Raw genomic sequence first — 12,106 nt, 5'->3', positions numbered from 1 at the left:
AGAAACTGGGTTGTTGCATGTCATTAAAAATACATTTCTTGCACTCACATCTAGAATTCTTCCTGGAAAACCTTGGTATGATGAGTGACGAACAAGGAGAACATTTTCACCTGGACATTCAGTAAATGAAGCACCGCTACCAAGGTTTGTGGAATGAAAGTCTGATGGCTGACTACTGCTGGATGCTGTGCCACGACAATCCAGACAAAGAGTACACAAGAAAATGATACTCTTAAGCATTACTGAGAAAACAGTGGTACCTGACTGACTGTTCAGTAGATCTTTACGGTGTGCCTTATTTTACTTCCCACTGAAGATGTATTAACATTCACTTCAATGGTGCTTACGTTTTAGTACAAAATACAGGCATGTACAATGTTAACTATAATAGTACTCATAACTCGGGAACTGTACGTGTTAGGGAAGAAACTGAAACCGGATCTGAAATCTGCTTGCAAAACTGCTGTGCTCTCTTCCCTTCACATTTTTATTGCCATCGTTCATTGTCCATGGAATAGCCAACAAAGTCGTCAGAACGACGGATGACGAGCGCTGTACACGCGCCAGATTCTCGTTTGATAACGGCCCTGAGGCGATTATTGGATGTGAATCATCTGACGTGTGTAAGTAGCCTTAGGCATGCAAAGGAGATCAGCTTAATGTAACAAATCTCATCAGACTACTTATTTTCTTATGGTGTTTTGATCCTCAGTGGCCACACTAATGAAATGCTCTTTCTTTGCTCCCTCATCAGTAAGTATTTCCAGTGGCAGGATTGCTTGTCTAATTATAGTCTTTACAGCCCGTGTCAATACAACAAGCTGTAAAGTAGAAGCTGTTCACTCAGAAAAGTAAATGTTAATGTAAAGAAAAGTGTATGTCCACATTGTAACATGAATGATCTCAAATTAAATGAACCTGTGTTCACTTTGAATATCAAAGTGAAACTATAATGCTAATACAACATAAAGAGCTCAAGTTTGCAAATTAGAAGCAAATGGGGCTGGACTGTGATGGGTAATATCTCCTCATGCTTTACATGTGTCAAAACTCAACCATACCTCCCTCAATGGAGCAGATGGTTTACAGCTGTTCTGTCTCACAAAGAAAAACACATCATTACAGACTAACATGCTTTAAAAATATACAATGTTTTTATTTGTGTGTGGAAAGTATGACTACAGAAACATTCAGTATGATGTTTTTGGGAACTGCGGTCGCCAAGCTGTAAAATTATTTCACAGACCAGTGTGGGAAGGAGTGCCTTGTATATATAGGTTTTCTGAAGGATTACCTTGTTGATGATTGTTGGATAACCATTATCTGCTGTCTTATGTTTGACATATATTCCTTTGTCAGCAGCGTTTCCTTCGCCATTTGAGCCTTTAAATGATGACTTCTAATCATTTCAGCTGGAGATTTTTTTTTCCTTTAGTCATAAATCTTGTTAATCAAATATGTCAGTGAAAAAGACATATGACTTTTAAACAATGTCAGGTGTGTTCTCTAGCTTCCACTACATAATCACCAATGGAATGTTTCAAGAGCATCCGTAAATAAAATACAGTTATTCCTTTGACATACAATGGTTATGTTTATATACATTTTGTTTTGCTGTATTATAACTGAATCCCAAATATACATATTTTTATGCAATCAAGTCTTTAATTACTATCATCAAAATATTGTTTGAAAGACTCGCATTGTACAAGCTTGTTTTAGTATTTACCTGTAGATTAGTCATTAGGAAGGAAGACGCAGTAGCAAAGTTCCATTCTCTGTCTAGATTATCCGGGAGGTTCTTAACAAGCCAATGTCCCTGCTATAGGTTTGCTTTATTGCGGAAAAAGACACAGCCTGTACCATCTGCATTAAATTGTATAGGTTATAATTGTAAGGCTTGGTTATATTTTAAGTTAAAGCCTAAATTTAGAATATCCATATTTGTATATGTAATTCCTGAGCTATAATGGCTGACCATACGCTATCACTACAGTCACATAGTTTACCTTCAACTACATAGTGCAGATCTGGTTGAGTAAACATGGTAATATCCCCTCCACACACCACGATAAACTAATTTTAAGGTAAATAACACACAATAATCTCTCATTAAAATTACACTGTACTTTCCCTTTTAACCAATATAAGCAGGTATGAAGTTAGCCATGAGGCTGCATTTAACAGTTCTTGACCCTAACACTTTATTTTTATGTCTGGATGTTATTGTGTATTATGTGTGTCACTTTGATTTTTGCTTGCTATTTGCTCACGCCTTTTCATTTAAAAGTATGTTTTCTTTTTTTTTTGTTTTTTTTTTATAGTTTGCCGTGATTTTGCAGTGCTTGAAGATCATAGTCTTGCACATACCTTCCAGGAACAAGAAAGTAAGTAATATGATGACTAATTAGGGGAAGCTGGAATAGTTGTGGGCTTGACTTTAATTTGTTACTTTTCTTCTGTAGTTGAACATCATCTAGCTACAAATATTCAGAGAAACCGTCTGGTCAAACATGATCTACAGGTGGCCAAACAGCTTCAGGAAGAGGAGGACCTCATAGCACAAACCCAGACTAAGCACCATCACAATGAACTGTGAGTATTTTCTGGACATGTAAATGGTAACTAGTTTGCAGACATTCTGCAATTGTTTTTAGTCCATTTAATTTATTTTTCTAAGCAAATTATTCCATTTTGTCTAATTTTTTTGAGCACATTTATTTTTGCACAAGCTAAAATCTAACTTGGTTCTTGGACATTTTCTAAAACATGTTGGGCTTTCTGATAAATCTCTTGCCTGGACAAACTTGACCTATTATTTTGGTAATCCTTTACACATATTGTTTAATTCAACCTATCTGAGATGAGACTGTGCAATGCAAAATATGTTTCCAAAATGTAGTGGCACTCTGGTCATGATGTTTAAAGTGGAATTACATTTTTTTTTTTATAACAGAAAAGTTGATACATATATTAAGTACATGCTTTACCCCTTATACAACCCAGCAAAATGTTGAAATCCTAAGTAAAGACAGGTCCTTAATTGCAAAAAAGGATAAGTGATGCCATAAACTTACCTGCCTGATCACAAATTTTTTTTTTTTCAAATAAATTAGCCTTGTTCCATCACGAGCACCACCATCAGTGTGTTAAAATTTGCAGAAAGTGTAATCATAGAAGTGTGTTTTAAATAGACATTAATCTTGGCACTAATTCTTTTTATTTTTATATATATGTCTGTAGTGAACTTTTAGACAGTGAAATAGCTCAGGAAATTCAAGAAAAGCTTGTAATTGAAGCAGAAAGCCGACGCAGACAGGAAGAGAAAGATGAGGTAAGCACATTTCCTGCTTTCTTTCACTGGACTAAACTGGAGTTTCGGATGAGAGGGTGATGCCAGGGAGAAAAAATGATTTACAGATCTCACTTGGGGAAACGATAACATTCCCAAACATGGTGCCCCAAGCTAGGGGAACTTTAATCTATGTGCCGTTATGGATCTACTGAAGCAGTGGTCCCCAGATGGTCCGTGGCTGGTGAGTTGGGCCCCCCAAATGACAGGAGGCAGAAGTGTCGCCAGCGGGTGGGCTGTTCATAAACAAACCTGAGGACATTAGCTGGTACTGTGTCTATCAAACTCATTTGTCAGATTACTACAAACAAAATAGTAGTGTATTATCTAAAACTGTACTACACAAAAATCTTAAATGTCCTTAAAATAGTGTAAAAATAAAGTGTTAGTACATTTAGAAGCTGTTTTTAATATTATCATTATAAGGAATGTCATGCACCAACATATTTTGTTTAAAAATGTTTTTTTAAATAAAATATCAAAATTGTATCCTGAGTTTTTGCTCTGTGTGTTTTTACTAAATGGTCTCTCTTGTTTTGCTGCATACATTATTTACATTTTTAGTGGAAAATAAGAAAAAAACAGAATGGTGAGAGTGCTGAGGTGGCTGCCAACAGATGCTTGATGACATAAATCTGCACAGACAAGTAGAAACTTGCTGGCACATTGAGACTTTAAAGACAATCCCAAGTTCGATTTTTGTAACTGGCAACTATTAAATTGAAGCATTGCCTTATCTGGCATCCCACAGTCCTTCTATATTACAGCAAGTTTTCAGCATGCTCCTATTTCACAGTAATACATCATTGAAGTTATTTGGCCTATGGCTGTATCTTTTCCTGGATTGTTGCCAAGAGCAGAAGATTTTCTGATTTGGTCTAAATTGAAAGTACTCGTTCAGCAATATGTAGTAATAAGGTGTCACCACTTCCCATAAAAAAAAAACCTGCTCTAGCAATTGCTGTTAAAATGTAATATGAAGGAAATGTTTGGCATTGGTAAAAAAACACCCCACTAATATATGTACATTATATGTGGTTATACTAGCCTAATTTGTAATGCTCAGAGATGGCTGCATATATCTAAAATCAAGGGCAAGCTGTCTACCATATATTTGGGGATCCCAAGGGTCTCTACATGCAGGACAAATAGAAGAAAAAACCCTGGCTCAAATATTTGCAATAGTATTTTTCAATGTATGTCTTGCATAAAACAGATCAACATTTGGTCTGTTCATGAAGGTCTTGAAAGGTTACATAACAACAAGGCAGTTAAATAGGATGGTTTTTGTATGCTTTATTGTTGTGTGTTTTTTTTTTGGTCTGATTTTATATACTCCTTGGCATCTCATAGTGTATGTGAGTCTTGGCAGTGTGCCATATGCCTATAATTTAATTAGATTATTGTCTTGCCATTAGGAAATGACTTCATAACTTACTCAAACCGCACCTGCTATTTCCCTTGGAGTCAGACCATTACATTTTATTCATCTTTTATTCCCGTCTAACAATGCCTTCCATGTATAGTGTTCTCTGAGTGCAGGAACAGATTGGCCTTTCAGTTTGTGTTCAAGTAGCATCAGCAGGAACACTAATCTGATTACTGAAGTATAAAAGAGGCCTGCCTTTCATTCAGGAACTATGTACATAGTGGTCACTTCATTTCATTACTACAGGGTATATATTCAGCAGCTTTTTTGTGCTGACTTATTATTCAGACTGCTGTCTTGTGTGGGGAAAACAAATATATGTAATACTGTGAATATATATATATACATACATTTTAATGTGTGTGTATATTGGATCTTTTATTGGTAGAAATGATAGTTATGTTTGCCAACCCTTCTTTATTTTTACATTGTTAGACCATTGCCCGGTTATTGCAGGAGAAAGAAGAGAAAAGGCGAAAAAAGCATTTTACACCACATGGCACAGAAGAGCCATATTATCCCGACCATGAAGGTACAGTATATTGTTTGGACAAGTTATGTATTGTATGCTACTGAGTACTTATTTAGAAAAGTTGTGGACGCAATGAGTTGTCCTTTTAACTATACAGATCTGCAGTTCAACTGCATCTGAGTTGTTTCATTTAAAATTAATTCTGGTAATGTATGGAACCAAAATTAGAAAAAGGTTGTCTCTATCCAAATATGTATGGACCTAACTGTAAATGTATAATAATAGTGTGTGACTGTGGTGGACATTAGAGAGTCAGCTCCTCTATACAGAGACTTATGGGTCTAGCTCAGTGTTTCATTGTACAGCACTATGGTATTTGTCAGAGCTAAATAAATTTTTATATATATATATATATATATATATATATAAATAAAATTGGATGTGTACATGTGTGTATGTTCCACCATTACTCGAAAAAGCATGGACACATTTCAACCAAACTTGCTATACATATGACTGAGACTCATGTGAGTGCACCAGTCATCTTTGTACAGCGCTGTGCTATATGTCAAAGCTATATTTGGATGTATGTATGTATGTCATCACTAGGAAACCCATCGAGACATTTAAACCAAAATTGACATATAACTGGGACTCATGTGAGTGCACCTCTGATCTTTGTACAGCGCTGTGGTATATGTCAGCGGTATATTTGCATGTATGTGTGTATTTATTGCTCAGTGACAGTGTGCCTTTTGCTTATATTTTTACATACTTCTTTTTTGGACTCTTACAAATTTCTGGCCTGTAATAATGCCTTCGAGAAAACGTAAGGCAGTGGGCCCAATGCAATCAAAGGCAAAAATATGAAACAACATCGTAGACAAGAAAATCACTATAGCTTTATTTGATTCTTTTTTCTGTATAAGATTGCAATAAATAAATACCCGGGCAACGCCAGGTAATCGTCTATTTAGTTTTTAAAAATTTAAATTCTTATTGTGATCCAAGATACACAAGGGGGTTTGGTAGACTGTTTGATAGATTATATTTTATTGCTGGAAGTGTGACCCAATACTTTTTTGACATTAAGTTTTTAGTGCCAAAAATGTGGACAAATATAGATCATATTGTGCAAATCCCCCGATCTGTAGCCTGCTCCTACACCACATCTCACATCCTAATACCTAACCCTCTACTTGCTGTAACCTAAACCTAACTCTTCCATGTAAATATGAACACTCATTGCTGAATTGTTCTTGATGGTGCAAGCTCTGTAGTGCTTGTTTCTAACCTTTTTTGGCTAGTGAGTCGTCTCCTTTGAACAAACGTGCATGGCAAATGTCATTCCATCCAACATTTTTTCCTCAAAAAAATAGTGTTGCAAGAACAATAACAACTTTGTTGCAATTAGTTTACATAGCCTTTCCCCATTATATCCAACATTCTCAAAATCATTTGTTTTTAAAATAGAAAAAAAGTGGGTATACTGGTAATTTGATCATTTTATTCCATAAGTAGATGTATTTTTTTAACTTTTTGGGACTGTTTAACTTTGTGCTGATGGTTGTAAGTTCTGTGCAGTTCCAGTAATCCTGGATTTGACGGGGGAAGTGATCAATTTTGGGATTGTTTCACACTGCCCATATAGAACTAATAAACTTGTTGTGTCATGGCATTGCCTGTGTTACTTTTGGACAACTTGTAGTCAAAGAAGAATTTTTAAAATTCAATCACAAAAAAACTTGTATTTTTATTCAGATGGTGCATACTTTTGTTGTGGTGCACTTGGTGTATTTAATGTATGAAATATCAGCAGAGGATGAAATGGATCTCTGCAATGAGGTTGCCACACAAAGCAAGGGTCCCACAAATAAATAGCTTGCTGTCAGGAGTTGCTGGTGAGTAAGTGCAGGTTCAGACTTTGCCAGTCACTGCACATTTGACATTTGGTGGCAGTGAACCGTACTGGCGCCACTTAACTGCCCCCTCCATTTATTTTCTATAGGGCTGCTGTGAGCCAATGCTACTTGTAGTTTTTTCCCCGAGACAGCGGCCCACTGGCATGAGGATGCGGTATCTGCGGATTGTGTGATTGTGTGTTGAACCTCTACAGTAAAATCAGTGCTGAGAGCAAGAAATCCAAATTGCAGTATGATGAGAAAGTGAACGCTAAAAAATTAAATACTTTTCTAGTTTTAGAGTTCAGATTACTTCTATTTTATTTGTGATATTTATGCATAAAAAAATTAAAACACTCCAATTTGCCCCTGCTTTAAAAAAAATTAAAAATTCTAATTAACCCAATTACAGTTCTAAAGATATTGTTCAGATGATAAGGTAAAGATTATACGTTTTTGTATGTACACCATAACCTAGTAAAATCTATATTTTGATAGAAAAATGTATATGGATGCAAGCCACTGTATAACTGTTAGTGTTTTTTCACAATAATAAATATAAATTTATATATTTGTTATGTCTTTTTTATGTGCCTGTATATGATCAGTGAACAATAATTGCAAAAATGTTTTATGTAAATTAGAGTCATAATAAATGTGAAGTATAAATGGTAACTAGTACAATAATACATTTTCAACTTGCCCTATCCTCTACAAAAATGCAATAAAAGGAGAAGGGGAGGGGCATATGAAGACTGTCATTTTAAACTAAACTTTTCATTCCTTTTTATGATACTGCTAGATTGCTTAGGACATCGTAGGGGTAGACATAAGGAACACACGTCTGAATCTGACAGACATCCTAGACATGAAAGACCTGAGAGAAGCAGAAAGGAGGAAGGTCACTCTAAATCTAATCAGATTTCCCACTATGATGATGACCGAAAACGTGGAAGATCAGCTGAGCCACGGTCTGTTAGGGGAGAAAACAACCCTGATCTTTACAGGCCTAAAAATCAAGTTAGTAGGACTTCTGCCAAAAAAGATAAACCTGAAAGGCCTCCACCACCAAGAACAAGTAGAGACCTAGGACCTGATGATGAAGAGCCCTCTGGAGCATGTGCCAACAAACATTTACCAAGAAAAGGGAGGTCGCATAGTCATGACTTACTTAGCGCAGACAATGCTGATGTTAGAAGACGTCGACATAGCCCCAATTTCCATTCTGACAGAAGAGGTTGTGAGAGTGAATATGTACATGAAAGGCCCAGAAAAGGAGCTGAGGGTGAATACGAACATGAAAGGCAAAGGAGAGACCCTGAGGGTGATTATACCCATGAAAGACCCAGAAGAGGAGCTGAGAGTGAATATAACCATGAAAGACCCAGAAGAGGAGCTGAGGGTGAATATAACCATGAAAGACCCAGAAGAGGAGGTGTGTGTGTGTGTGTTTTTATTTATATGTATATATATTATTCTATATCTCTTAGTAAACAAAAGACCCTAAAATATTCTGGAATCCTTTTACTAGTATGCAGCCTATTAATACATTTTGAGAACTGTATATTACAAATTGTTGAGGCAGTTTTTGAAAATCTGGGTAAAGTCAAGGATAGATGCCTTCATTTTGTTTCCAATGTTAGTTTAAGCTGTTTGGTTTACTGAAAATTCTTTTTTAAAAGTCATTGTGGCAGAACTAAATCTGGACGCAAAGCTCCCACTGTAAAGCAGGAGAGTAAGCTGGAAGGGAGTAAGCTGGAAGGGAGATCAATGTATTCTGTAATACCATATTCAAATCAATGCATACTCCACTACCACCAGGGATACCAAACCCAGTCTAAACTGCACTACACTTTAGGAACTTCCATTCTCTCACAGCTAGAATAGATTGCTTACTCTGCAAGTTATTGTTTGACAAAATAAGTGCTACAAAGCAACAGGATCACAAATCCTGGATATATTTTATACATAAAGGTGCTTATTCATAAAACTACCATTACAATAAAATGAAACGGCACAAAAGGCATTGATTTGAATGGGCTCCTGAATTAATTTCTCCATGCACAATTTCCTAGTGCAAACCATATTCTTTATTTGCACTGTTAGATCTAACAGTGGATTGGTACAGGTTGAAGATCTGTCAATCTTTTGTGCAGGTCATGAAAGCCTGTCTCGTTGGAAATCTTGAATTATAGGTTATGTGTAAAAAGGTTTTTACCAGTAAGTTTAATAAAAAAAGGCTCATTATAAATCAGAAATTATAAAACACTTTTTTTTATGTAAACTAGTTTACATCTTTACAACTGGACTATGATACATTTTCATTGATTGGTATGAAAAGCACTGCTGTTTTTTCGTTTACAATAATGGAGAATTGGTTTATAAATTATGATTGGGTCCAGCCTAAGTGGTTTCTCAAGCCACTGACTGATTTTCATGTCAAAATATGTCCCTTCATTTTGGCTTTTTGGAGGTACACTGAGATGTGATCTTCAGATTTACATCCTGTTCAGCATTTAGCTATTACTTGACGTTATGTAATTGTTGTAAAAGCTGGTCTTACTCAAGATTCCCTGCATTTAGCGAAGAGAATCAATGTTTATTTCATTTATGTTCTTACAATCTATTTTTTTCTGATTAATTAGATTGCCTTGCCTGACACAGCAGAAAAATATGATCTAGAGTGTTTGCTTCTGGCATATTGCTGTTAAGTGAATCTTGAGCCAATTTTAAACCTAGATTGCCTCTTTTTGTTTAATTTTCTTTTAGGCAAATACTACGGATTACAAAGTTGCACAAATGGCACAAGATGAAGTAAGAAATAACCCCAAATATTCAATCATAAAGGCAAAATAAAAAAAAAAATGGAAAGACCTTGTGTATTGTGTTCTATGCATCATTTATGATTTGTAAGAAAGATTTTTCTGTGTTGTTCATTGTAGCCATATAATGCTTTCGCTCCTTTATTAACCTGCAAAGGAAAAATGGAAGAATAATGTGATAAGCTGTAGTAGCAACAAATAAGTAACGGCATGTTCACACTAGTGTCTTTTTGCAAAGTATTTAGCATTTTGACAAAAACTCAGTTAAAAAGCAGTTTTTACAAGTGGTTTCAATTCACAAAAAGAGGAACCATTCCTCTAGGTCTTTGCAATGGCTTGCACAAATGTTTTGCCAACACCTCTCAATCCCTGCTTATGTTAGCCTAGTGATTGTGAGTAGGCAACTGGGGGCAGTAAACACTACTGCAAAATACCACTAAACATGTCCCAAGATACCAAATTATTGCTGAGTATTTAAAGTACTCATATTGCGAAGTTTGCCCAAAGAATTAACTGAAAGCAATATGCAAATATTTAAATGCATGAAGGTACACAGATTGAGGTACGAACAGGTCTTGCATGGAGTAACAGCACACAGGACCCACATGTAGGGCATTTAAAATATGCTACCGGTTGTATAAATTTGTTGGATTGTGCTATACAATTTTTAAGCAAGACACTTGGCACATATAGTAAATAATAATAATTAAAAAAAAAAAACCAGTTATGTCCAGTTAGTACATAAGTTGTGGAGAGAAAAATATGTTCTGTTCTGAATCGGTTATAGAGAAAGTGGTGTTATTGTTACTGTTACCCATTCCTTTGGTTCTTTGTTTTGAGTTTAGCTTTAATAAGTGCACTACCTTGCATTACATTAGGACACATACAGTTTATACTCTGTAAAAATACTTTTTTCCCAGGAAATAGCCCGTTGGTTGATGGAAAAAGAGGAAAAATCTTATAAGAAATCTAAAGGTCGTGATAAAATAACAGAGAGGAGAAGGGTAGATGAACAGGAGGTAAGTTCAAACTTTTAAGGAAAATCAGCAAAAACTTGGCTAATGATATTACTTAATAATTGCCAAATGCTATCTTTAGACTGCAGTTCTCCTTTAAATTATTCTGTCAGGGGTGATTGGAAAATATCTTTAAAAACTTTAGAAGGAAACAAAGGATTTGTTACCTAGAGCAACCAATCAAAATTATTGTTCTCTCTCTACACAAAAGCTGGAAAGTGGTTGCTGCTGGAAAACTTAAATTTGCACATACTTTTTCATTTATTCAATAAAGACACGGTGCTGAATAAATGTCAGGTTCATTTTAGACTGTCCTTTTTTACTTTGTTAAAAAAATACAGATTGTGACCTTACAAAATATGTAAATGTATAAATTACTGGGAATATGAGAAATTATGTAATATCATTTTATTGATGTCAGCATATCAATTTGTGCATGTCTGTGTAGCTGCAAGGGGATGATCTGTATTAGAAACCCCTTACAACCACTGATCAGCTGCTTGCCTTGGTTTCCTTCTGAAATCTGTAGTTTGCTTACATAGTCATTAATTCCCTTGTGCATCTCCTCAGGAAACCACTGCTTGTCACTTCCCTTCAGTGCTGTATTATGTTTGTCTTTGTATCCTTTTTGAATATGCATCCAGTGTTACGAATTTAAAACTGCACAATATATGTACAGGTAGAAAAAAAAATCTAAAGTGCCATTTTTCTATTGTTAATTTTGTACTCTCTTAAGTTTATGTATCCTCCTAGCAGTCAGGTTTTGTGTACAGCTGCAAAATGACCATGTATTTTATATTTTGTATTCATATTTATTCCTAATGTTATAATGTGAGCCAGTTTGTTATGTATTTTACTTAGCATGTCTCTCTTAGGGTTTGTGATGACTAGATGCAACTGCATTTGTGCTCTAAAACTATTACTTTCCATCTGCCTTTTAGTCATTTTAGGGTCCAGTTACTTCAGAAAGCCTGACTTTCAAGTTATTCTGTAGATACACATTTGTGTAAAAAAAACCCACTAAAATACATCATGACAGGGATAATAGCTTCACACTTCATACACAAGGCCTTCTGGATTTTCCTATTCCTGTCATGTATGGTAAAAGCAGGAA

At 35.4% G+C, this 12,106-nt stretch overlaps 1 protein-coding gene across 1 annotated transcript in view; it reads left to right on the top strand.

Moving 5' to 3' along the window:
* Positions 1-11,018, top strand: part of CCDC50 (coiled-coil domain containing 50) — a 22,952-nt gene extending 11,934 nt beyond the window's left edge. The window contains exons 2-8 of the mRNA XM_072410164.1: positions 2,325-2,387; positions 2,466-2,595; positions 3,244-3,334; positions 5,217-5,313; positions 7,966-8,597; positions 9,924-9,968; positions 10,897-11,018. Of these exons, the coding sequence (XP_072266265.1) occupies positions 2,325-2,387; positions 2,466-2,595; positions 3,244-3,334; positions 5,217-5,313; positions 7,966-8,597; positions 9,924-9,968; positions 10,897-11,013 (1,175 nt within the window). The 3' untranslated portion in view covers positions 11,014-11,018. The remainder of the gene's footprint in view (positions 1-2,324; positions 2,388-2,465; positions 2,596-3,243; positions 3,335-5,216; positions 5,314-7,965; positions 8,598-9,923; positions 9,969-10,896) is intronic.
* Positions 11,019-12,106: the final 1,088 nt, after the last annotated feature.

This window comes from Pyxicephalus adspersus, chromosome 4, assembly GCF_032062135.1.
Source record: "Pyxicephalus adspersus chromosome 4, UCB_Pads_2.0, whole genome shotgun sequence".
Taxonomy (NCBI): Eukaryota; Metazoa; Chordata; class Amphibia; order Anura; family Pyxicephalidae; genus Pyxicephalus; species Pyxicephalus adspersus.
The sequence above is the reverse complement of the archived record's forward strand: the minus strand, read 5'-3'. Positions and strand labels throughout refer to the sequence as shown.